This window comes from Dermacentor silvarum, chromosome 6 (assembly GCF_013339745.2).
Source record: "Dermacentor silvarum isolate Dsil-2018 chromosome 6, BIME_Dsil_1.4, whole genome shotgun sequence".
NCBI lineage: Eukaryota > Metazoa > Arthropoda > Arachnida > Ixodida > Ixodidae > Dermacentor > Dermacentor silvarum.
The window spans coordinates 153,498,200-153,525,572 of NC_051159.1; the positions used below are offsets into that span (position 1 = coordinate 153,498,200).

Consider the following 27,373-nt stretch of genomic DNA (forward strand, 5'->3'; position numbering starts at 1 on the left):
GCTTTTCGCCTTATTCCCCTTCAATGACAAAATTATGCCGCACAAACATTTCTCAGTTGTGAAGATCCTCACAAGATGTCGCTACCAGCGCTCCACTAATGTATTGCGCATGTGGCAACTGTAAACATGCTAACGGCAACTGCCAAAAAGCAAGGCTGTGGGTTGTCATGGGAAGGCCATAAGGGGAAGAGAGCTTTCGCTACCATTCAATGTAAGCTGTGTTTTCAATGGAAGCAGCTAAGTCCTCGCCGGGTGAGTGAAATGCGAAATGGCATGCCTTTTTTTTTTATCTGCTTTTAATTTGAGTTAGTAAAGTTGAATAACTTTCGTTCGCGCATGAATTTTCACAATTCTTTTTTACATTCATCTTGTGACTATACAAGAACTTGTCGAAACTTTTGGCAATAAGAATTAAATTGCAAGGGCCCCTAAACCACGTTCGATATTTTTTAAAGATTTCAAGTAAACACGCGCATTGAGTTCAGAATGCTGTCACGATCAACGATGCCAAACGCTGCAGCATTACGCGCCACGGGTGCGCCACAAAATCAAAAAACAATGCCATGCTCCTCTCGGAGCCTTTCCGGTATCCCCAGCGGTCGTCGTGATGTCACCAGGGTGCATCTGATGATGTCAACGGGCACGACGATGTCGATTGGTCGAGCAAGAACCTACGACTTTTGGTTAGTCTGCTAGCAGGTACGCGCGCTCCCTGCTCTTCCTCGTCATGTTGCTCGCTTGTGCGCACTTGCGAATTGGTAATTACAGCCCACAACACAAGTGCCAAATCTCTCGCGCTCTAACACAGTCGTGCTAAGCGGTCTGATTAGTTGCGCGAAGATAGTGCAACAGTGTTGGCCTTTCTAGACGTGCATGCAACACAGGGTCCATAGCGGCATGCTTTGCATGAGCATGGGCCGGCACAGCAGCAACAGTGGGTAGCCGAGAAGCGCCGAGTCCGTGGTCGCGGCTAAGGCCCGTCCAACGTTACCGGAACGGTAACTCACCGCACGCCGTTTGCCATTTGCGAGCCACTGTTCGACAGTGATTTTGCTCGCGAACGGCGAGATTTCCTTGCCGTAGAGAGGATAAGACCGAGACCCATTTATGCAGCAGCCTCACCACCACTGGTCACTCGACGGCGCCGATATCGTCACTAGGCCTTTTCCGGTTCACTTCAATGCTAAAGCGGATGGGGCTTCGGAATGAATTACCGACGCTCACAAGCCGCAATATTTTCTTATCGTTGTTGTCACTCTTCGCAATAATTGTACACAAAGAAGAAAAATATGCTGATATTAGCGGCGCCGTCCGCTGCGAGCACAGCCGAGCCGGTCGTCTCCCGTAGGAAGCTGTGCACTGCAGCTGAGCTCAACAATTATCGGAGCTCTTGTTCATGTTAAACATTTGACAATGGATATCGTTTTTTTTTTTAATGTACAATTTATACATTGTTTATCTAGCGGAATTTATTTTGCTTGAAACAGAAGCTGCAGCCGATGTTTTCGTCGCCGGTGGCGGAGGCGCGCAGCTCTGCGGTCGTCGATTGGCCCGTCGATCGTGCTGTGGGCGGGGCGCCGGCCGAACTGCTGTCTACTTTCGACAACTCTCGCGCGGCAGAAGTTCTACGGCACTGGTGGCCAGTTCGCCGTCGGTATATTTGCCGCTAGCATGGACACGCCTTAACCAGAAGTGGACAGTGTTTTGAGAAGTGCGTTGGCGATGACGTATGTCACGTGACATTTGGAGGAGCACTCAGTGAGGAGGAGAGACCAGCTGACAAGGAGAGTAGCAAAAGAAAGAGCGAAACGAGCGAGGGCCATGTTTCGATCATCAAACGCGTGTAACTCCGCTATTACGGCACCATTTCGAAAAATTCTTGCGGCTACGTGTTCGTTGTAGATTTGTGCACAACTGCAACACCACAACTAAATTTCAACCTCTGGGTGGTTTAGCGGCGCTATAAAGGAGATGTTGGAGGCATGCACCGTAGAGTGCTTTCACAAGTGAACATTTTTTCTGCTAGAACCAGCAATGAGAACACCCACTTTGTTGATTAGTCTATAAATGGTACAAATTTCATACAGTACAGTCAGACACAGAATCAGAACCACTCCATTGTGACTGCCTTACAGTACACAAGCGAGTTTCTCAAGACTCCCACCTTGGCAGCAGCAGCCGACGCCAGGCCAGACTCCCGACGACCCCTGCGACTGCGGCGCCCCTGCTGGCTGCTGCGCTCACGCACCAGGCTGCCCAGGGGCAGCGTGATGCCCGGCCGCGACCCTTCTGCACTCCCTCCCGCCTTGCTCGCTGCCCCTAGCAACTCCGCAGCACCTTGTCCCAGGAATGGTGGCGACAAACCAGGTGGGCCTTTGGCAGAGCCCAGCAGCAGTTTCTCCCTGTGTGCACAAAAAGCAACCACTCACATATACATGCACAATTCAAGCATCTAATTCGCTGCAATAAAGTGTATACAGCAGACTCCCATGAATTTCGACTTTGATTAATTCGACTAGTAATTTCATTAGAACACACTGGAGAGTCCCAGCAAGAAATCGCACAATGCTATGGAAGAAAAACTCGTTTGGTTCAAATGCGAAAGCATGCCGCTTTGGTTAATTCAGCCTCTACCAGCACCCCATCATGGTCGCAGTGGTCACTAAAACCTTGAAAACACGAAAACTTCAGCAGACAGTGCTACTACTTTCCTAGGCGACAACAGTGGCAGCAGCAACATGTCCTGCAGTGATGACTTTAGCTTTACCATGGGCGATGTTTCTTGGGACTTTATCAGCCCCGGCGACAGTGTTGAGGTCTGTGGGCCACTGACTGATGATACGTTATTAGTTTTTGTGTAGCTGTTATAACTTTTGAGTTAAATGATGCACAGTGGCAAAATATAGTCATCTTTGTGGGCACTTTTTTATTCTCTAAATTTTCACAAAAAGCATCGTGCTGTAGCTTATCTAGCTCTTCGTAGATCCAAAAGTGCTGATATCTAGCCAATCATCATGTACAATTACTGCAAGTATGCAAAAAAATTAGACTGTTTCAACAATTTTTTTTTTTGCCAAAATTCCATGAAATATAATCTTGTACTTTCTTCGCAACCGCTGCTGGGAGGTATTGCTATTTAAAGTACATATCAGCATTCTATATATGTTCAAGAGTATGTATGCCACATTTTGTTAGTAAGTGTGGACCCCTTATAACGTAAGTCGCCGGAGTCGTGAATATCTGCACTATAAGCGGTACCGCCACTATAACCAAAACAACGATTTTCAAGCCCTGCACATATGCAAAACATGTAGACCAAGCACGTAGACACGCTTTGTACTATTGCGCGCACATCGCGATTACATTTTCCCCAGTGAGCTGGCGAAAACATAATCGCGATGTAGCAGGTGCTCTTCAAGCTCGACAACTTTGCACCGAGTCAAAACGTAACAACGGTTTGCCGCAACCGCTGCGGAAAAAACCGTGACCGCTATCGACGCGATTATGAACGGCGACTTTGCAGTGCTGAATGCACGCGCCCGACGCACGCACCGAGTTTAGACGAATTAACTACCATTCGCTGCAACATCTGCAGTCGAAACCGCGGTCGCTATCTATGCGATCATCAATGGCGACCACGCAGTTGTTTAGGCACGCGGCTGGCGCGCGTACCGAGTAAAAACTAAACTACTGTTCGCTGCAACCGCTGCGGAGAAAACCGCTGCCACTATCAACGCGATCGTGGATGACGACTACGCAGTTACGAAAGCCTGCAGCCAACGCGGTGTTATGCGCGGCGGTAAACGCAAGAATACAGGCTTTAAAGACACAAATAGGCTCGAAGCATTCTGGCGTTGCTGTCATTCAGGTACGATTTCAACTGATGGCTGTGGCGATGCAGACTCCGCCGCTTTGCTTCGGTTGGACGCTAGCGCCGTTCTTGCTCTTTTGCGTCGCACATTTGCGGCGCTCCTCGCTCACCGAGCTCCGAAAGTAGTCCGAATTAACCGATGTGCGGCCAAATAAGTCCGAATTAACGAGAGTTTCACTGCATTGAATAATGCATACGCCGGCCGGGACTAGAGGACGAGTCCGAATTAACCGATTTTCCGAATTAATGAGAGTCGAATTAACGAGGTTTTACTGTAGCTCCAAACTAAATTTGCAGAACACTAAATTGACAGCGTCGCTTGCGCGATGTCTGCACTTCACGACACGCATCGCGACGGGTGCACAGAAACTGAAGCCGCGTTCAGTGCAAAACACACCGCTGATAAGCAGCCGAGCAAAAGGTTTCTCCGTCGCCTAGACAACCTACGCGCACATTTTTTTCCGTTCGTTTGCTCCGGGTCTCATGCTCCTCCTCCGCATCACCCTCGTTGATCTCCTCTCTCATCGGTGGGCGTACCTTGTTGAGAAGCGTGCTTGCTGCCGCCCTTGTCGGTGAGATTTTCCCGCGGAAGCCACATTATAACCGGTATTTCGTCTCACGCGGCTGCACTGTAAGCAGTATGCGTATACATGGAGTTCTATGGGAGGGTAAACGGGAGTCGGAAAGACCGCGTTGTAGCCAGTTCTGCACTATAAACGGTTACGTTATAAGTGGTCTATACTGTACAGGGCAATTATAAGTGTACAATGTTATTTTCATGGGATTGTGAGAAAAATTAGTTGAAGTGTACAAATTGTTTGCATAGTTCCTGTAATTGTACATGCTGTTTGGATAGACATTGGTACTTTGCAATCTACAACGAGTTAAATAAGGTACTGCACAGTGCTTTTTATGAAAATTTATTACACTTCAAGGTGCCCACAAGATCACTATATTTTGCCATTGTGTAAGACATAATAGCTATAGCAGCTACATAAAAACTAATGACATATTAGATATTTGCTTGAAAAAATTAATAATACAAACATTTAAAAGAAGCATTTTTGGAGCGTGTCTCCTTTTAATGGAAGCAGACCATACTCGGTCGGGTTGGTTAATGTTCAATACTACGACGGGGCTTACCAGCTTTCCTCATGGCTGAAGACAATATGGACCCTGAGCTCTTTGCATATCTTTTTAAAATCAATATGAAAATAGTCATTCGTAGGGATTTATTGCTACTTTATTAGGCCTTTCATTCTCGCCTTCTCGTGGAACATGCCTACAGAAAGCTTTCGACCCTTTGAAGAGACTATCTGAAATGCAAGGTAATACAGATATACCAGAAAACCAGCATTTTTTTACCACCTTCAGTCACAACTTTACCAGGGCTTCCACCGACAAAATGCAGTTTGGAGCAATTTTAGGAGCACTTTGGAGAAGCCATACATCATGCCGAACACCCACAACCCTCTGTATGCAACTCCGCCATGTAAGCTGTATGCAAGCATACTTCTAAGTAAGCAGCACTGTCACACCAAACAAACCACACTTACTTCACAGAATTTAGAAGGATGCTGTCTTGGAGGAGGTCCAAATGCTTTGATGATCTGCTGTGGGCTGATGGAGGTAGCATTTTGCCAAGAGCTTGAGAGCCATTCATACCTGGAATAGATGAATAACTTGTCTTATGTGTTCCACAAACGCCAGCATTTAAACAAATTGAGGCCAGAGGTACGTCAATGCAACACAGTGCAAGACCATCGGACAATTTTCACAATACACTCGATAGCTAATGGTGAGGTGATGAGACATGATGTTTCTCTTTCAATTAAGCTCGATAAAGATTCATCAACTCTTTTCACAAGTACTCTATCCATATGTTTGCTTTGATTTCATATAGCTGATAAGCTACAAGATGAAAGACACAGCTATCAGGGAAAGCAACCTAACAAGAGACAAATCTACATGCATTAGGGGCATCTTGCACTAATCACGCTTTTTGTCAGTATTTAGAAGAAAGTCCAGGAAAGCAAGTCTATTCACCCTTTCACAAGGAGCTCCATTTTTCAGAAGGAACTTACATGACCAATGCCATCTTAACTTTCGAACAACTTTTCTAATTCTTGAAATACAACCAGATGAATTACACGCAGACCATTAATAAATTTTTTACCTCAGCATTACACAACACAATACGATAACAAACAAACAAGAAAGACAAATAGCAGCACACACTTTGTTCTTCTGTTAGATTGCACATGGATTGCCAGAGCAACACTGGACTTCAAAACAAGGGGAAAAAAAAAACTAAAAAAGAGTAAAACCAGAAGTAAAATTGTATAAAATCACAAGCTCTCAGTCTCAATGCTCAACACAAAAATGCAAGCCAGATATTGAAACAAAGGCTGCCTTCCTGAAAAATAAATAAACAAATAAAAGAAACGACACAGGTAAGGAATGAGAACAGTGTGCTACCATGGATACACATGGGTAGCCAATCTCATGCGGCAAGCACACGAGCGGTTGGAACAAGACACGTAGACCAGCGACTGGTCCTACCTGACACCTTGCACTCGAAGTGCACATCGCCAGGTTTGGAATAGGTGTGCCCGGCGAGCACTTCCTCGACTGCTCGAATGGAGCAAGAGAAAGAGTGTCAAAGAAAATGTGTTAGGCATGCAACGTGACAGCAAAATAAAATGTGCAGGATGTTCCAGCAAACCACTCTACCAGCTTTCACAGACCCTTCAAGGCTGCACCTCCCCCACAACTATTCGAGCATAATTTTCATGACTGAGGACTTGCCAACTGAACTGCATTCTGTTCAGACATGACACCACGAAATTTCCTTATAGTTTATGAGAGAAAAAGTCTATTACAAGCACATTCCTAATCTCGATTTCCTACTGAGCAAGTTAGTCTGGTAGAAATGTGATCTGTTGGAAGAACTTTGCAGCTAGAATAGAGATTTTAGAGGGACCTGACAAAGCATTTTGTAAATTGTCCCTTTTAATATGTCATTTATTCCTCGCAGGAGCTTAAAATCTCTCATGATTCTAGGTTTCCCAGATAATTTTTATACGAGGGTTGATCCAGAAATAAGGTTCCCATCAATGTTACAAATAGACAACATTGTTTATTCACATAGCAATGTACACTGTTGCAAAGAAGACACTTTGCTCTATTTTTCGACATAATCGCCATCTTTTTCTACGCATTTTTATAGACGGTGCTCAAATTTCAGTATCCCAATGTCGTAGAACTCCGTCGCCAACCCGTTGAGGAAGCGTTTCACCTCTTCTTTGACTTCATTGTCGCTCCGGAAGCGTTGGCCACTCAACTGTTCCTTTCACTTGGAAAACAAGTGATAATCGCCAAGTGCGAGGTCCAGACTGCACGGTGGGTGGGGCATGACAGTCTACCCAATGTTTGTCCAAAGGTCCTGGGTTTGACGGGAGACGTGAGGTCAGGGGTTGTCGTGAAGCAGCGTTACACCGGCTGTCAGTTGTCCTCGCCGACGGTTCTGGATAGCTCGCCTGAGTTTTCTTAGTGTTGCATAATAACTGTCCGAGTTGATCGCTGTCCCAGGTTCCATGAAATCAATCAGCAGTATCCCCTTACGATCCCATAACACACTGGCCATGACTTTGCCAGCGGAAGGAGTTTGTTTGAACTTCTTTGCGACTGGTGACCCTAAGTAATGCCATTGTTTGGACTTTTGTTTCGGGAGTGAAATGAAACACCCACGCGTCTCCTGTAACAATGGAGTCCAACAATTGACACTGTGGACTGTGTCAATTGTTCTTGACACTGTTGAAGAAACTGGTGAGCACAGGCAAGGCGTTTCTCCTTGTGTTCTGCTGTCAACAGACGTGGTACCCATCGAGCACAACACTTGTGATACCCCAATTTTTCAGTCAAAGCTCTTTCCACTGTACCGTAACAACTCCCAGGAATCCGAGCAACAAGTTCACAGACGATGATCCTCCTGTTTTGAAGCCCTTCGCGTCGGACCATCTCGATAATTGCCTCCGAAACTGACGGTCTTCCACTCCGTTCTTCGTCGTGGACGTCCTTCCTACCGGCACTAAACTCCCTGCACCCCTTTCGGATGTGTTGAACGGACGTACACTTGTCGCCATACACCTCTGTCAACTGACGATGAATATCCCCGGGTGAGGTCCCTTTGGCGCGCAAAAAGCGAATTATGGAACTAATCTCGCACTTGGCGGGAGCAACAATGGGCACCTCCACCTCGGACGGCTGCTGAGCCAAGACTGAGCTGAGTGGTGCAGCAAAGCATGGCCGGGCGGAATCGAGAGTGGAGGAACAGCGACGCACAGCGGTATTGCCGGATTTCGCCTCGCACCTTCCCGTGCGGCTGGAGCTCTTTGTGAACCTTATTTCTCGATCGACCCTCGTACTATTCCGTGACCTGTTGTCTCAATTAATTCAAGAATACAAGCACACAAGCATGCATGCATGTGCATGCAAAATATACAGTACAGCTTGGCTGGCAGTAGCAAAACTCATGGTACCCTCAACTTTATTAATGCTTCATATATGCTCCTGATAAGGAAGCTGCAGACATTCCAGAACATGTTTCCTTAAAATTTTACATGGCACTCTTCAAAATGCCTTTATCCAAGGCTGCTATAAAATATAGACTGGTAGAAGTGATCACTAGGACTAGATATGTAAAGAACAGAATAATGAGGGGTGTGATAATAGCAATTTTTGTGACCAAATTGAGTATGAATCGAATAGTGCCAAAAGTGAATCAAATTGAATATCAAACATTTTTCAAATAGTTTGCAAATCATGTACAGCCTTCTCACCATTAATATCTAACAATTCTAACATTGTGGTATTCCGAACAATAGAAAGTTTCTGACATTACACTGCACATTATAAAACATGCTTTATTAATAGCACAATGAGAGCATTACGAACAACTAAGCAATTTGTTTGCAAACTCTGGGCTCTTAGTAGAATACACAGTCATGCATTATCAAGTAAAGTTTATAAAGATACCATTGCGATGGCACAGGGGAAAAAAAAATAAAATAAAGCACCCTTTTTCCAGTTCGAATTGGTAAATTAGATTAAATTCTGGGGTTTCACGTTACAAAACCACAATATGATTATGAGGCACGCCATAGTGAGATTCCGGATTAATTTTTACCACCTGGGGTTCTTTAACGAGCACCCAACGCATGGTACACTGGCGTATTTGTATTTCACCCCCATCGAAATGCGGCTGCCGCAGCCAGCATTTCATTCCGCACCCTTGGGCTTGGCAGCGCAATGCCAAACCCACTACACCACTGCAACGTGGGCTCAAATTGTCACAGCAGACGTTATCACTATTGTATAAAATAACTTGCAATGAAATGTATTCTGTTTTAATCTGATGAGAGGACACAAGTGCTGCATCTATCACTAGTACCAAACGATAACCATTACCGAATGCCCTGTCTAAACATTTTATTGCGAGCGATTGTGTTTAGCAGGAAAAGTCTGGCCGACTGAGTTATTTTTGTTTGTGCATAGTTGATGATGTAAAATTTTTGTTGAGTATTAAAAAAATTTGTATTTTCAAATAGTGACTATTCAATAAGAGGATAGAACTGAATAGAGTAACATTCGATTCGTTAATCGAAACTTTCGGATATTTGCACACCTCTAACAAAGGTTATTAGACTCCTTACTTATATCATTCAAATGACAAGCTGACACAAAAGACTGCTTGTGCCACCTGGCCAGCTGCTTCCCTCCCGTGAGGAGTATGTGTTGGCTGCTGAGCAGTGGTGACCCCTCATTGCGAGGAGTGCTAATAGAGACAAGTCATGAAGGCCACCATTCTGAAATGCACGCTGTCACGCCATCTGTTCACACTATGTTGTTGAATCTTTCATCTGGTTCACGAACAATTGTATCAGCTCTTTTGGACCTCTTAACAGGATCTCAAACAGGCCCTCCCTTGTCAAACATGCACTCATCATGATAACGTTTCCTGTTTTCCCATACGTTCTGCACTCCAAACATGTGTGCGCCTCCCTTCGCCCGTCTAACTCTCTTTTGCATGTACCATCTGCTCATGCTCTCACCTAAGCTGTATCAGACCAGTCGTGTCATGTGTGTCTCTTGCGGCCTGCCCTCTCTTGGCACTCCCCCAAACCAAAGTGTGTGACATTACTTACACCACGCTCCATTAGTTTACAAGCCAGCTAGCAACAACCTAAAATTAGCACAAATGTTACACAGGATTCACAACTATTTTAAGTTTAGAAGTAGAAAAACTGTAGTATAAAAAAAAAGGTACTATGGATCAGTCACCAATATGCCGTACCTCTACAGCTTCACTAAAGTGATGGCTGCCCCACATACCTAAATATAGCTTGGTTCTTCGACAGAGACAATCAAAAAGTGCCAAGATCAAAGGCTCTAACACACATTTTAAAGGCGCAATGAATCCAGTGGCAAGAATTTAAAAAACTAGATTCTTTTGTGAAATGAAAAAGTGCTCATGCTATACATAACTTCCAATATTATAAAATAATAAGAACAGGTTTAATCTGTGTGACATCACGCTAATTTAAACCAATTAGAAGAAATTATTGCTGCATGCAAGAAGTTTCTCCAGTCACTTATCACACTCTTAGAAACAAAATACTTTTCGTTCACAATAGCTAAAGCAACCAACGGCGGTTTAGGCTATCTTTCATGACTCGGAACTACTCAAGAACGCTAACGTTGGTTGAGGTGTCAGCCTCTCAACGCCTCTGTTGGGCCAGAGGCTATGGCTAAACAAAACCTTAGTGAGGCAGCAGGAACAAAAAACTATAAGCTATAAAAAACACCACTGAGCGAAACCAAGAAAGCTGAAATCATTTTCTTTCCTGCCCACTTTATGAGCCTCACACGGGAGGCATAGTGTACCACAGCGACCGATATCTTTATGCACGCAAGCCATTACCATAGCAAAATGTCCCTTTGCAGTGGCATAAAACAAAACACCTCAGCGGTACAGGGGACACTAAACCACAGCTATAACAGGTATACAAGCATCTACAGGTGGGCAAACACTTTGGCTTTTACACCGTCATGAGATGTGCAATAAGTGGTGCACAAGATGCATTTGGCCTTTAAAAAATTACTACTCTCGTTTGTGAATAGCACACGCCAAGCACTCTACATTTCTGTTATGAATATTGTGCACCAAGTAAATAAAAACAGCATGAAAGTGTCGCCCTGGACATAGTAAAAAAGATGCATCATACAAGAAAGAAGAACGTAAGCTTTGCAGCACAGAAAGTGTGTGTTGTGCATGTGTGTGGATGTGTCAACATTAGCCAGTCTATACCTACCTACCTCAGCAATGTCAAATTGATGTTTTTCACACACATGCAATCTGCTATGGCAGGCACAAAATAGTGTGGTAAGCACTACTGTACAAATATTGTGTTGCCACAAAACCAGACACATGCACTGCCCCAACCAGTTATCTTTAAAAGGGAAGAAGAAAGTGAGCAAACAGGTGAAGGGTCAATCTCTGCTGGACTCACGTCTGCGTGACTGTGATGAGCTGGGCTGTGGCTGGGGTTGCTGCTGCCTCAGGGCATGGTCCAGCTTAGAGCTGCTGGCCAGCCCAGGGCCGGAGGTGCCCTGGCGCAGCAGGCTGGCTAGGGTCATGCCCCCCTGGTCAGCAGAGGACCACCAGGCCCCTGAACACACCACCACCACCGCCACCCAGAAAGGCTCAGTTATTTTGGCCACCCACCACCGCACACAATGAGCCCCCTCCCACCACCACTGACACATGCTGGCTATTTCCAGTGATGATGACAACTGGTAGGGGTCACAAAATTTCTGCAGCTTCGCAGACCCCCATAAATACACCTTCCAACCTGTGTGAACTTCAAAGTTAGTAAAAATACCACAGACACAACACCAAAAAAAAAGGAGAGGGGGGGGCATGTTATAGTATGCTTTTTATTTTTTTATTTTTTACAGCTTGCTCTGAGAGCACGCACTTTTTGTGGATACATACTTTATGAACGATTATTTACCTTTAAGGACAGCACACAAGCAGCAAATGACTTGGAGCAGCATGGCCTGACATGCAACACATTGTTTATAGATTACAGAGACTTTGCTGTTGCCGGTTTTGCCTGATTCAGGAACTCAAGACAAGTACCCCTCTGGCGTCCTTTCACCATCAGAAGACTTCCATAGGAACATTCGGAAACTGACACGCATTACTTTTTCGCAAGGAAATTTTTTTTTTGGAACTTGACGCAACATTAGTAAACGTCACGAACAATTTCTGAGAGTTGACAGGTATGCAAATAGAAAGAAAGAATCCTAACAGAAAGCCGAGAAAGTTGGTATGATTCTTGGTTTGAAAGCTTCGGTGAAAAAACGAGGATGCAACAGAACTGAAAAGGACAACAGAAACGGCAACTATCCACTTGTTTGTGTTGGCCTTTTCGTTCCTCTCATGTCCATGTTTCACAAGCCGAATTTTCCAAATCAGGAAGGAACCCCTGCACCTGAATGTCATATGAAAAGGAGCAAAAGTTCAAATATGTGCGGCTTGTAGAAGACTTAAAGCACTACACGAAACCATTTTAACCATGTTCAAACTGTTTTAAGACAAATCCTCCCATATGGAACCTAACCTGTATCAAGTGTTCTTCCACAAGCTTGCCAAGGGCACCTCTTTGCCTTCTTACCTGAGAAATGTATTCTGCAATGCATATTATCCAGCAGAAAATTTTCATGTAATATATTTTATGATTTACTAATTTAGCATACTTTGGCTCACATGCTGTAGCAAGCACCAGAGAGTGCATACAATACCAAAGATCTGGCCTTACATGTGTAAGTACAAAACTTAGTAAATATGGTATTTTTCCTCTGTGCTTGCACATGAGCTTAGTTTCCCTGTTGTAAAAAGCATTTTGGGCAGTTTATGAAGAGTGAGGCCTAGCTGTATGAAGGCTATAGAGCCTCCTGGAGCTGTTACTCTTGCTACTGACATCTACTGACATCAAATATCCTGCTCTCCCACAAAACAAACCTACCTGTGCTTCTTTTACCTTTAAAGAAACAATACTAAATGCCCTCCGAACCCCTTTGCCTATATATTTCCATTTCTTTAGGCCTGTATTCAAATCCCAAGCTGGGCCTCCGTGCTTTGCTCAAAGTTTAATATTTAAAACATTGATCCAAAAGATGCAAGTAGATGCAAAATCTCAAAGTGTTTGGTCAAGTTTTCTTACTCGTTGATCAGGCAAATACTACTTGACAAACCTTACTGATAATCACAAGTTGTCATTCCACTTTCAAGATGACTGCAAATGCCTGGGTTGTACACAGTGCACAAGTTAAACTTTCCACAACCAAATCCAGCTTTATTCACTTGTATGCTCAAGCCCTGCCTGCATCTCATCAGCCAAAGCTGCCACAAAGTTCTTTCTCATTCTTTGGCTGCCACAAAGTTTTTCTCATTCTTTGGCAGAGGAAATGAAAGTTTCAAATGAAAGTATTCCACTCACATAATAATATTTCAGACAAAAAAAGAAAATCTGCAAGATCCCACCATTTTGAACGACAAGCAACAAATCACCAGAATAACTTCATGGCACAGAAAAACCATGGAAGCAGCTAGCATGTATCCTATGGTACAGTGGTGCAACCGTAAAAACATGACCAGTAAAGAAAGGACTACACCAGCACTTGCACTTACGTTGCAAAGTTCTTTCACTCTGTCCAGTCTTTATGCATGTTTTCTCCCTTCCGAAAGTATGCACAGTTCGGCGATCTACACCGATGCAATAGCACTGCTAGCTGGATGTCACAAGAGTATCATACAGAACATGTAAAGTGACTGTTTTGCCCCCCCCCCCCCCCCCATCAACTTCTCTCCTCAGTTTCCCAATGGGAGAAGCAAAAAACAAGCAAAGACGTTTCATTTCATAATTTGCAACAAGTTTACGGTGACATTTATGAAGCTTCCACATTACCCCGCACAGGCTTTATGAATCTGCGCTAGCAAATCAGTACACAGCTCTTTACCTATCGAGGAATAAACTGAAAAAAAAAAAAAAAGCTGAAGTGTCCTGTTTTGAAACCAAGAAAGCCAGCAAAAAATGGCAAGATGCAGCCACCTGCTAAAGAGAGGGAGGGGTGGCAGCAGAAATCAAGACAGGGCAAGGCAGGTTCCACAGAAACAGGTACAGAAGAGAAGTTGCAGCAAGAATGACAGAGAGACATGTGAAAGACAGCGAGAGAAAGAGACCAACCTGAGGGAAGCGAAGGCGAGGAGGACGCAGGTGGCGGCTGAGTGGAACGCGAGGGACAAGTAGAAGAAGAGGCGGCCACCCCTTCCAGGAGATGGTTGGGGGAAGAGGAAGTGGGGCTCTGAAAGGCTGTTGCACCCCTAGCCAGCAAGGGCGAGAACGGGGGAAAGGGGCTCACCCCCAGGGAGGTTGGAGGGAAAGTGGGAGGGCTCATGGCTAATGGAGGAGGAGGACCAGCCGAGGTGAAACAGGAGAGTGGTGGCAAGCAATGTGGGTGCCCAAGGAACAGATGAAACAGAGAGAGGAAGGAAAGAGATGCAAAGAAGAAAGATGAAGAGTGACATGCTCAAGAAACAACGTTGTCTTGACAGAGTGCAGACTATACACGAATGTCGAAAAGCAACACGGAAGTAGAATAGAAAGAGACAAGCGTTACATTGACACATCCATGTGTCATCTGCGTTGTATAAACAAAAGCAGTAGAAACTACTAACATGCCCATCTAGACGTTTCAAGAAACAGACCTTCAATCCTGCTGCAGTCAGCCCTGCACAAACTGCAAAAGCATCTGAGCAGTGAGCGAGATGCAAATTAAGCAGTAAAGGAAACCATCTGTACTTCTCATTCTACTAAAGAACTATACAAGGACGACACGACAAATGATGAAAAGGCAGAAGGCATAAAAAATGCAAAACTATGTAGTCCCCCTCCCCATGACGGTCAGCACTAGTTTGATTCACGTCTACTGTAAATATAAGAGGAAGTGATGGAGTCGTTAAACGACAGTACTATTCTACATTTTACTCCGCACCACCATGTTGCGCAAAGGGTGATCAATTATAACAATGCCAGTCGCTGCATGACTTAAGACAATTACCACACAAGATGCAGCTTGTAGTAGTGCCACTTCACATTACTAAAAGCAGGAAAAGAACAATAGCTTTAATTAAAAATTGCAAATGAATTTGCACAGTATGATCCACTGTCCCAAGAGGACAAGTCCAACTCGCACGCTACCGCACACTGCATCATCACTATATGCTAATGACAATGGACCCTCTTGATTTCACTTGCTTTCTTCAAATACCATAACTGCGGTCAAGTCAACTTTGCATCTTTCCTGACAACCAACTTCAAATGTCTAATGGGCACTAAAGAGACAATGTGCCATAAAATCGAAATTCAAAAAGTAAGGACAAGTTTTGTGACATATGCCTTGCCAATGGTCTCAAGGTTTACTAGAAAAGGCAGGAATGAAAATAAATCATAGCCATTTTCAATGGCCGTAAGCAGCTCACCTAAAAGGGCTGCAGCGTCAAAATGGTTACGTGCAGGACTTGACGCTGCATTTCGGCCTGAATTATCCATGTTGGTGCCCTCTTGAAGCCTGAGAAGCACGAGCAGAGATGACAGAAACAAAATACAGATTATCAGGAACACATTCACAACTGTCAAGCAAACCTCCAAAAGCAGCAGGCCTTGTCAAGGTGCAATAGCCAATTCCTGCCAGGCATCTTTTCTTCAATTCCACAATACTATAAAGTTCAGCTTCTAGTATAATATCACAGGCATGATTATTTGCTAATTTTATGTTTCTCTATTTTTCTAGATTTTACAGAACGACTATGGTAAAGTTATTTGAGAAAACAGGAAGTGGTCAAAAGCTTAAGATAATCCTTCGGTCCAATCATTTTCTTTAAGAAAAGCAAATTTCACAACACAGCCTAATGCGAAATGGAAGATGGTGAGTTGCCAACTTTTCCAAAGGCATGACACCATTGTTTATTGCAGCATGCATTACTTTGTCTAGCAACTTTTCTAGAGGCAAGATACTATTCAGCACATTTCATCATGCACTGTGGAGAAGCCTGCTTGGGGTATTTTAAAGGTCATACTGAATTTTTTTTTTTTTCCCAAGCTCAGCTACAGCTACCCAGCAGTTTTAGCAATTAAATATGTACATGCAGAGAGCAATTAAAAACACAATTATGGGGAACTCCCACTGAACACATACAATTACACCCCACACAACATGCAAGACTTTCGCAAGCTAACTGGCATTAACCCTTTATTGACGAGTGTTGCCTACGAGCAACATACCAAATTTTTCTTTCTTTTTTTTTGCCAAGTTGCAGACAAAGTTTCTGGCTAAATGTCTTCGGCCAATGCTAAATGACAGGGCAGCAAGCGTCATTTGTTGGTTTGGAGCACAAACACGGGATGAAGAAGTAGTAGTTTAGCATGCGACTCGCTTTCTGTTGAAAGCATTATCAGAGGAGACAGACCAATGTAAGATCTCCAGCTGCAGTGGTGTCACACACATGATGTATAACAAATGAAGTACAAATTCCAAATGAAGCCTTAGGTGGCTTGGGGTGAAGCCCACTTCCAGTTTCCTGCCTGGGGTTTTCCCCCTATTGCTGAAAAAATTTCCACAAAACTTTTCTTTTTGTTGATTATGCTTATATTCTCAATGTGTTTTGCACATTTAGATAGAAAATAAGCATTTTTCTGGGTATTTATATGTGTTGTCATTAAAGGGTTAAATTGCCGCACAAAAAAAGGGGGGAAAAAAGTGAACCTCAAGTGCCATCTTTATCATGCACCCAAACAATTGCAACAGCTACGTGAATAGCAAGGCAGAGCTGAAAGGTTGACAGGCTGGGCATGTCTGCCCCAGTCTCCATATCAGCTTCACAACACCCTAGCTGTGATAGGTTAACAGCTCCCACTTTTATATGTAACGCTTGTACACTTTATTAAAACATTTTTAACATTATGTCTACATTATAAGCCGGCAAAGAAGTACTACTTCAGCAAAACAGTACTCAATTAAAGGTTTATGAGCTTACATTTCATCTATCCAGAAATTATTACTGTGCCCACAAATACAAAAAGAAGGCTTTCAATCTCCTACCTACTCCCTTTTCTTTTTAACCAAATGCGACTGCCAACCTTACAACAGGTCACAACAAAAGTAAACACATTGCTGTATCTGCGACACACACTGTTGTTAACTCAGACTTGGGCTGGGATCCCGTAACATGTAATTCTGTTCCTTTTTGTGTTTCGTCAGTGGTTCAAGCAGTGTGCCACCTATGTTATATCTGGGATCCACAGGTCGTGAATAGAGGATGATATGAAGGAAATAGAATCAAGCAAGCTGAATCCTTACATTATACAGGCCAAGCTGTGTCCCCCCTGTACCTACTTGTTACTTAATCTGATGTCAAATTCCCCCCCCCCCCCCCAAAACTGTTACACAATTTCACCACGCAGGGCTAGTGCCGGCCCTGTTTACATGTTCTATGTCTTTTCGTCTGTGCTACCAACATGCTTCACAATGCATTTTATCTGCATCTGCATGCATTTAATCATGTCCAGAGAAAAGAAGAAACACCATCTCTTAATATGTATAGTGAACTAAAAAAATAAATAAAAGCTCTTGAAATTTTTACATGCTGTGTAACAAATTCAGTGAGTTCTTTTTTTTAACTCTTTTCATCTCCGCCACTTACACAACTGTGGTATCAAGACAGTGCAATCACTTGATAAATTATGCACATTTTGACACAACTATGCCATCAGAATGGCGCACACATTTGATAAATTGTGCATTAACAGGTACGCATGCAGTGAGAGCTGCCTTAAAGGCCCAAGGCCATCCACCTCACAAGCTTTTAAGAAAGGAATTCTCACCGAGCGTGCTTCACTACCTGCTATATTCCCACCCTGGTCCAAACAGTAAATGTAAACATTGGGAGGACGTACAGTCAGGAGCCGTTGACTTTCATTCCTGTGCCCATGTTGATCACTCCAGCACCACTGCTGCCTAGAAAGTTATGCAATGCTCCCAATAAGGATACTGTTGCAATGGTGAGGCAACTGCTCACTGCCACACTTAAGTTGCTTAATGAAAAATCGTCAGTGAATGCTTTAAATGTGTGTTGTACAAATGTAACTTTGCATTTCCCTTCTCACTGTCACCATTTTTGAGGTCAATAGCCATCGGTAAATCGCACACATTCAAAAAGCATCAGTAAATTTATGACAGAAGCAATGGTGAACCACACTGCTTTAAGAAACTTTCAAGAATGGGTACAAGCTTGGGCAATATTGCTATGCACTGCTTTTCAATGTCTACTACTATTTTTCTGTCTTCCTGTGAACAGTAAGCAATTATGATGTTAGAATCTAGTGTGACCAAAGAAGCACAGTTAGGTTGCAACAAATTCTGTGCTGTGTTACACGTCTAGACAATTAAATTAATTTTGGACAGGTAAAAAAACAAAAACAATGTGCTTCTGCCTGGAGGCGCAGCTACAATAAACATGGACACTGACGCACACCTCCTCAAAAGTTTATCCTACTATAGTGAACTTTAAATGTTTTTTTCTTTCTTTCTGGAAGTGTGCTTGCAGTGCACACGAATGCACTAAATGTCAGCGCCGAACAAATGCGCAGCTCCCGAGAACACTTGTATAAAACTATACGCGATAAACAAGCGGGAGAGGCTAAAACCCGTGCGCATGTGGCGTTGACTAAAATGCTAACCCCTATAGCTTTAACGGAAAACGTCTGCACTCAGCAGCCGGCACCAGAGAGCCGAGACCTGTCACAATGATGGAATACGCGCACACAATTCGCACCGCCGACAAATGCTGCTGCATGAGGCAGGGGTCACCGATACGCTACCTGCGAATGATGAGCTTCAGGAACGAGTATTTGCTTCCAGCAAACAGGAACAAGTCGAGCAACGCGAAAACCTGTCTAATCTACTGCCGAGAGACAATTCGGAGAAAGTGTCTCGCGATATCCAAGCTCCGCAACGGCTGCGCGTCGCTCGGTAACGTCGGTTGTTTCGCAGCAGAACAGGAAAACGCCAGAATTGCTGTTCATTTCACCACCGATGGCACATTTGGCGACAACAGACAGTAATGTGGTATTGAACGACAGAGAGCGTGTTCGCTTTAGGGAGCGACTACAAAACGTTCATATTGGCGCGCGGTGTCTCGTCGGCATACAACTAACTGGACGACGCGATTTAAGGAAGGAAAACTGCAGCTGCACTCACAGCTTTACGCATGTTTTAGCCAAAGCTCATTCTGTTAGAACCTTTTCTCGACATTCAGTATTTAAAGTCACCACCTATGGTGCGACAGCTGCGTTCACATTCTGGTTAAAGTAAAGCCGGCCGCAAATGCTGCTGAGTGTGGCGTCTGTCTGTTTCGGCTAATAACTAAAAACTTCAATCGGAAGAAAACAAGATTATTTGACATTTTAGACTGTGTTGTCGCCGTACACCACTACCACGTAGGAAAGCCAGACACAGGCTATGAGCACGACAAACTGCTGTCAGATTAGCTTGAAGGAATGCGTCAAAGAAGAGTGTATTTCGTATTCATTGAGCCTGTACGACTTATAGAATCATTTCGGACAGCAGCGGCTAAGAAAACGAGAGCGTTTATCCTCCATAATTGCCACCCTCCCCGCGGCCTCGTAAGGAGAGTGGCTCACAGCGAAAGCGCCCACCAAAAAGAAAATGCAACCCAACCGGACCCGAAAACCGTTCACAAACACAAGTCAGCTGTCCAGGGAATTACCAACTGCACATCGGGTCCAACAACGCAAGCGTGGCGCAAAAAATTAACCATACTGTGGATATTCGTCGCCATAAACCTGACTGTCCGGCTCGAAGTTGAGTCAATGAGTTCTTGATCTCGAGGAGTAGCACAGCTTCAGTCCGACGCTGACCGACGCTCCCGCGGCAAAACGTATAGCCGGGGAGACGGAGCGAAGCAGTGATCACCGTTAATCAACTACCACAACGTTACTCTGGTATAAACAAGGCGAAACTAAAGATTTACCAGAGCAATCAAGCGCTCCAGTGGCGTCGAAGGGCTTCGGTCCTAGGAGTGCCAAGCCTAAAACGGCGACGTGTTACAAACTCGATGCATTCGGACATTTTTTTGATTCAAACTGACAATAAAGGACGCTTCGGTGACACTTACCGATTCCCGGCTTCCAGGCGACAAACTTTTGTGAAAATCCCGCAGAAAACACAGCATACGTGCCGATAAAATGAGGCTCCTTTGTGTAAGGACCGGCGTTTCAGTGGCAAAAATGGAGAAGAGCAGAGGAAGGAATCACGAACGCATGAGGTTTGTGACGCGTGACGTCACCAGCCGTTTCAAACAATGTTATTTCGAAGACGCTTTAATCGCAGCGTGCGGGACACGCATTAATGTGGGGCTAGCACTTTCCCCTCGACTACTAGAACCACTGGACAATCTGGAAACAGTAGTTTCAGCCAGCTCATCTTCTTTTCGGGACGTTTGTTGCGTGTTCTAACTAACGCTCAAAATACAGACAAAACAGAATCAAAACAGGTACGCGCTTGGGACGCGCTAAACTAGGGGCAGTCCGTCTAATACTTTTTTTTTTCCTTTTATCTCTTTGAGTCATCTATGTGGCACCGTAATTCGTAAGCTTTTTTATAGCATTGTGCTGATATAAGAGAGTTAGTTACACGAAGGGTGGATGAAGTAGAAGTATAATTTTTTTTTTTCGACGATTCTCTGATAGTCGACTTGTTGGTTTCCTCATTAAAAGTTCAGATCACGTCGGTAGACAGAAGTGTCACTGAAGTGAAACTAGAAATGTGAGCACGCCTAACCAGACCGTTTTCGCTTGTCGTTTTTGCTCGAGGATTGCCGTAGCAACTGCTCGAGTGTACGAGGTCAAACAGCTTTCGGTAGAAGTGTAGCGTCAAGGCAATCGCAGTGCCTCTTGACTAATTTATACGCGCGTACTGGACACTGGCACAGTAACCGCACCGGCGGCCGTGCGGAAGGAGCCCCCGATCTGCTTCTTAGGTTGGTGGAGGCGTATAGATTTTCCGCGGCCATTGAGGCAGCGAAGGCTGGACTAGACGCATTTCATAATTCTCGGCGCACTCTTATTACTTTTTTTTTTTTTTCCTCTCTGCGCGGCTCCGGCGCGCCCCGCGGCCCCGCTTTCCCGGGAGAAAAGGCAGGTGACCTCCTAAAGCCCATCCAGCCGCGCAGAGACAGTGGCGCGCGTGGCGGCGCGCGCAGCGCGCACACTACTCACATCCCTATGCTAGGGATTACAAGCCCCTAACTAGGGACATTGCAGAACTTTGATCTATAGTACTAGAATACGGTCGAGTGGGACGAGCGGCTGGGGCGGCGCATGCTTTGCCGTGAGGCGCCCGACGTGGAAAAATACTGTGGCGGCGCTGCGATCGAAGTGGATTGGGCCGCATCAAGGTCGCGACGTTGGAAACTGCTGGCGATACAGCTCGGCAGGTTCATTTGTACTATTTCGCGCGCTGGTATTTGCGTTCAGACCGCTCAAATGGTGTTAATAATTGCATATGATATGTATTTAGGCTTTAAAAATAAATTCCTTTCATACTTTTTTTATTTTATTTTATTTTTTAATGACGATCGGTGATTGCCCGTGCATTGCAGCCGCAGTGTCGGCTTTCATTCTGCTATGTTATTGTACGGTTCCCTTTGGAGAACAAATATTTTTCTCGTTCTTAAAGCAGCGTGTATCTCTCGTGTGTATAGTTGCGCATATAGTTTTCCATCAGTAGGTCTTGCGAAACGCAGACGAAGAAACATATGTAACCTTCCTGCTTGCCGCTTCAAACAAGTGAAACATAACTGCCACATCCGGCACCTCGTACTCAGATTTACGGGAAGCTTTGTTATAGGGGGAAAAAAAAGCTGCAGCGCAACATTCCATTCAAGTTTCCGCCTTCCTCGCGTAACAGAATGAGGAGTAATTGGTACGGAGTCATTTATTGTGGTCGGACCTCGAGCGCCGAAAACAGTTTTAGTTAGCCATGCTATATGCTAATCTTTGTCCGTAAGCCGTACGCGGAATTTTTTTTCCATTCAGTACTTCACAAGTAAAAAAAGAAAGAAAAAAATTGTCGCAGTTTCACCCGCAAGGCGAAGCATCAATTGCTATAGCAAATTAGTAGAGAGCTATACGGAGTAAGCATAGATAGTTTTATCAGCTGTATAAACTTGGACATGCAGCAGCACCAGCAACGCGCAGAACTGTTGTCGACGCCGTCGGCGTTTTGCCCGCGTTCGCACTGAACGCGCGCGGCGTTTTTATATAAATACGCATTTGGTGCCGCAGCTAAACGTCGCCTCCCCTCCCTCTCTCCCGTCCCCCCACAGCCTTTCGCGCGACGGAAAAAGTCGCGTTTGCTCTCTATATATGGAAAGGAGGAAAGAGACGCTTAAAATCTACAGCCCTTCGGGGAGCACGGCGCAGAACGCGCGTTTGTTCTCCGACGTGCGTTCGCTCCCTGTGAAAGCGCGCGCCCCTCGCGCCCTTTCACAGCGTCCGGAGCCAACGAGGGTTGGGCAGCGAGTTCGCGGCTCATTTTCCAGGCATAGTCTTTATAGGAGGCGTTGCCGGAGCGCGGCGACCACATAGTTTTTTATTTAGAAACTGTATGGCGGCGACGATTTCATCGCCGTAGACGTCATACGGAACCTCACGGCGACGGCAGAAATCCGCTTTGGAGTGTCCATATAATTGCTATCGTAATAAAAAAAAAAAAAACGAAAGAAAGAACGCCGGCGTGGTAGCCTATAATTAGTGGCTATATAGTGGATACGGCGTTTCGCTGCTAAACTGGAGCTCGCGGGTTTAATCCAGGTCGCGGAATTCGATGGGAACGAAATGGAAAAACACTTGTGTACTTCTATTTAGGTGCACGCACGTTAAAGAACCCCAGGTGGTGAAAACTAAACCGGGTGCCTCGTAATCATATAGTGGTTTTGCCACGTAAAATCCAAGAATTTGTTTAAATGAAAAGAAAAAGTATGTGGCTGCGTTCTTCTGCTTTTTTCTAGGCGTGTAAACAAAATAAATTATTCTCGAGTCTGATTTCCGAGAAAAACATGTTACGCTTATCCTATATTAATGCCGTTCCCAAATGTATGGCCGCTCAACTCAGCAGCTTGTATATTATAAACGGCTGCTTTCAGTTATCCGGTGCACTATCATAACGACCATAATGAAACAATTAAAGGAACGACATGCCTCACATACACGTAGAAATATGTGCAGATCTGTTACGTTCGTTGAAGAAGATAAGCGTGGTACCACATGGGGCACCCAGTTTTCATCTTCATCATCATCATCAGCCTATATTTAAGTCCACTGCAGGACGAAGGCCTCTCCCTGCGATCTCCAATTACCCCTGTCTTGAGCTAGCGTATTCCAACTTGCGCCTGCAAATTTCCTACCTTCATCATCCCACCTGGTTTTCTGCCGTCCTCGACTGCGCTTCCCTTCTCTCGGTATCCATTCTGTAACCCTAATGGTCCACCGGTTATCCATCCTACGCATTACATGGCCTGCCCAGCTCCATTTCTTCCGCTTAATGTCAACTAGAATATCGGCTATCCCCGTTTGTTCTCTGATCCACACCGCTCTCTTCCTGTCTCTTAACGTTACTCCTAAGATTTTTCGTTCCATCGCTCTTTGTGCGGTCCTTAACTTGTTCTCGAGCTTCTTTGTTAACCTCCAAGTTTCTGCCCCATATGTTAGCACCGGTAGAATGCAATGATTGTGCACTTTTCTTTTCAACGACATTGGTAAGCTCCCAGTCAGGATTTGGCAATGACTGACGTATGCACTCCATCCCAATTTTATTCTTCTGCAAATTTCTTTCTCGTGATCAGGGTCCCCTGTTAGTAATTGACCTAGATAAACGTACTCCTTTACAGACTCTAGAGGCTGACTGGCGATCCTGAATTCTTGTTCCCTTGCCAGGTTATTGAACATTATCTTTGTCTTCTGCATATTCATCTTCAACCCAATTCTTACAGTTTCTCGATTAAGGTCCTCAATCATTTGTTGTAATTCGACTCCATTCTTGCTGAATATGACAATGTCATCTGCAAACCGAAGGTTGCTTAGATATTCGCCGTTGATCCTCACTCCTAAGCCTTCCCAGTCTAAGAGCTTGAATACTTCTTCTAAGCATGCAGTGAATAGCATTGGAGAGATTGTGTCTCCTTGCCTCACCCCTTTCTTGATATATGTATCTTTCTACTTTTCTTGTGGAGAACCAAGGTAGCTGTGGAATCCTTGTAGATGTTTGCTAAGATATTCACGTATGCCTCCTGCACTCCTTGATTACGCAATGCCTCTATGACTGCTGGCATCTCTACTGGATCAAATGCCTTTTCATAATCTATGAAAGCCATATAGAGAGGTTGATTGTACTCCGCAGATTTCTAGATTACTTGCCACCCAGTTTTAATGGGTTGCAAACATGGTGAGACTGTCAAAAAAAGTTTTCCTTGTCTGAATCAGGTTAGCAGATTTACAGGCTGCCCCAAAACGTAGCGCTTATATTGAATGACAGCTAGGAACTTGTTAAGCAGGACTTACAAACACCCGTGCGTTAAATTCTCTCAGGAACTGCGCAACAGCCACGACTCTCCGGCAGCACAATCATTCAGAATAACAGTCCTCACCTTGCATCGTTCCCTCACCTTTGAGACCTCAACAGTGCTGTTATGCGTTACATTCGAACGGAAACGACTATGCGGCGTCACTTGCATATATATATATATATATATATATATATATATATATATATATATATATATATATATATATATATACGATCCATGGTTTTGCCTGCTATGACTATTATTTCTGGCAATGATAGTTTTATGTGCAGTATTCACTAATAAGTTTGTTACAGCAGACGCGTACGCTTCTTCCAGTCGGGAGTTCTCATTTTTTATATTAGTGCATTTAGAATATTTATTTTTTCCTTACATATATCGTGAATATATATGTCTATGTACCCTTTGATTTAATTACCTAGACATACATTGGTCATTCTTCGCGCCGCGCAGTTAATAGACCTAGTTTATTTCACTCTAATATTGTTTTCTGCGATCATTGTCCCTGATCAATAACCACCAACAAGAATCGCGCGTAAAATGACACGATATCAATAATAACATTTTCTTACGTAGCTTCGTGTTGCAGTGATACCAGTTACCTTTAGGAGAAAGCGGTAAAAACAGCAGTTCACCTGGCTAAAACTACATTTAGTACCGGCCGTCAAGAGTCATGGGCGCACCAAAGCAACTAAAACATTAAAAAACGTACTGCACAGACGTTCTGCGAGAAAAACTGGGCGTCCGCCAGCATCCGTTTGCAGACGACGCGCAATGCCAACGACAGCAAAATTGAAGACGTCGCGTTGTATAATCCATGCCTCAAATATATATGCTTGGCAAAATGGTGTAAACATAAATTTGCAGTTAAAATAAAGCACTATTTTAAGAGCGTACTATGCGCAATCGGCCTCGGCGCCCGCAGCGAAAGTACGTTGAATATGCCGCGGAGCGCGTCTCCGCCCCAATACAGTTCGCTCGCAGCGCCCTCGCACAATTTTTCCACACGCGGCGCCTCAGCGGGAGAGCGCCGTTCGGCCCACTCGACCATTGTCTAGTACACTCCTTTGAACGCCCACAGTACTGCCAGTTCACGCATTCCGCACCCGACCCATCACAGAAAACCTAAATAAATGTAAAGACGCTGCAGGCGCTAGCACTAAAAGATTTATGCGCCATCTGTTATTTAAATTTTTAAATAATTACTTTAAAAATTTGGCACATAACTCAGTTATTAGTTTCTTTTAGTATTCGACAGGTTGCAAGGCCAATTTGTAGATCTTATTTTTTTTTGCCAAATAACGTATGCGTTCTTGAAATTGTAGGGTGGTGGTGGTGGTTGCGTCGGGGCCACCAGCCGCTCGGCAGTTACTTAACTGACGTCAAAAAGCGCCCGTGCCTGCTTCGCAATCAACCGGCTGTCGGATATGGTGCTGCCTGAACGTGTTGTACGTGGGACGATAAAACCTAGAGAAACGCTTGAGTTGTGAAGTCCTCACCTTGGTGCCCGATAAGTGATGCTGTCGGCTACAATTATGCATGTCAGTGTGAGCGCTGATAAGCACGCTGGTGCGCATTTCCCATCATCGGCACTACGTATGGAAAGCTCGCGTGTGGAATATTATAACACTCTTGTGTAGGCCACGAAGGAAAATTACGCATATCATGCTGAAATAGAACATGCACCGACTACTACAGTGAACAAAATTACTGCAGAAACTCCCAGCAGGAAGCTTTATTATTATTATTATTATTATTATTATTATTATTATTATTATTATTATTATTATTATTATTATTATTATTTGTAAGCAAAACTTGGTCTTTGGTAAATCATCTCAGAGGGGTGAGTTCCAGTAAACGGTCTGTTTTTTATTCTTTTCAGCAACCTCCCACAACAGTGTCTGATGCTTTCAACAGGCACTTTGTAAAAGCGTCCCTAAGCGCTGTTTCTTTATGCACAAATTGCATATCTGAGTCAGCTTTTCTTCCGAAATTTTCGAGGTGTGATCTGGAAGGAATTATTTTCAGTTTCCGTCCAAACAAGCCCACTAGATATGATGGAGTATCATTACACATCATATCCGAAGGAAATTCAATATTCTGTCAGATATTATCCTTCATGTACTGAATTGGTTTTGGAAGGTGATAAAATTCCGGCATGCCTAAAAACTGCATGCAGTTGTTTTACCACTACATAAGTCAGGGAAGAAAGATATAAGATCGAAAACTATCGGCCAATTTCTATCTTACCCGTTATTCTCAGGTCTTAGAAAATTTCTTTTCCACGTACACTATGTCTTCTTTTCTTAACAAATTTGTTATCCTGACTGATCGCCAGTTTGGTTTTGCTTCTGGGCGCGGTACTGTTGTACTGCTTGAAGAATTTTCAAACGAACTGTTCTCGGCTTTCGAGCAGAATCTTTTCACAAAAGCGTTTGACACCCTGAACCACCAAATCTTGCTAAGTGAACTGTATTTTGGGGGGATTTCGTGGACCCTTTTACAACAATCTCAAAAATTACTTGAGCGACCGATTTCAAGTGGTCGCCAGCTACTGATGATAAGGGCGTTTTCAGTTCTAAGTTGTCGCTGAATGCTGGCCGGTGTACCGCAGGGGTCAATTTTATCGCCATTGTTTTTTAACATCTTCGTTAATGACTTTCTTTGACAATTTTCAAATGTTCTGTGTTCCAGTATGCTGACGACACTGT

General features: G+C 44.2%; 1 protein-coding gene across 12 annotated transcripts in view; it reads right to left on the reverse strand.

Moving 5' to 3' along the window:
- The window catches only part of LOC119456268 (bromodomain adjacent to zinc finger domain protein 2B-like), a 101,814-nt gene extending 81,127 nt beyond the window's left edge, over positions 1 to 20,687 (reverse strand). For 5 of the 12 annotated variants that reach the window (XM_049669651.1, XM_037717943.2, XM_037717941.2 and 2 more), the window contains exons 1-6: positions 20,193 to 20,686; positions 17,953 to 18,013; positions 15,480 to 15,568; positions 11,443 to 11,601; positions 5,428 to 5,536; positions 2,165 to 2,402 (exon numbers count right to left, since the gene is read on the reverse strand). In XM_049669651.1, coding sequence (XP_049525608.1) covers positions 2,165 to 2,402; positions 5,428 to 5,536; positions 11,443 to 11,601; positions 15,480 to 15,549 — 576 coding nt within the window. In that variant the 5' untranslated portion in view covers positions 15,550 to 15,568; positions 17,953 to 18,013; positions 20,193 to 20,686. Of the gene's footprint in view, positions 1 to 2,164; positions 2,403 to 5,427; positions 5,537 to 11,442; positions 11,602 to 15,479; positions 15,569 to 17,880; positions 17,917 to 17,952; positions 18,014 to 20,192 lie in introns of those variants that run through there. The other 7 variants (XM_037717939.2, XM_037717938.2, XM_037717944.2 and 4 more) reach the window with 7 other exon arrangements.
- Between the last annotated feature and the right edge of the window lie 6,686 nt (positions 20,688 to 27,373).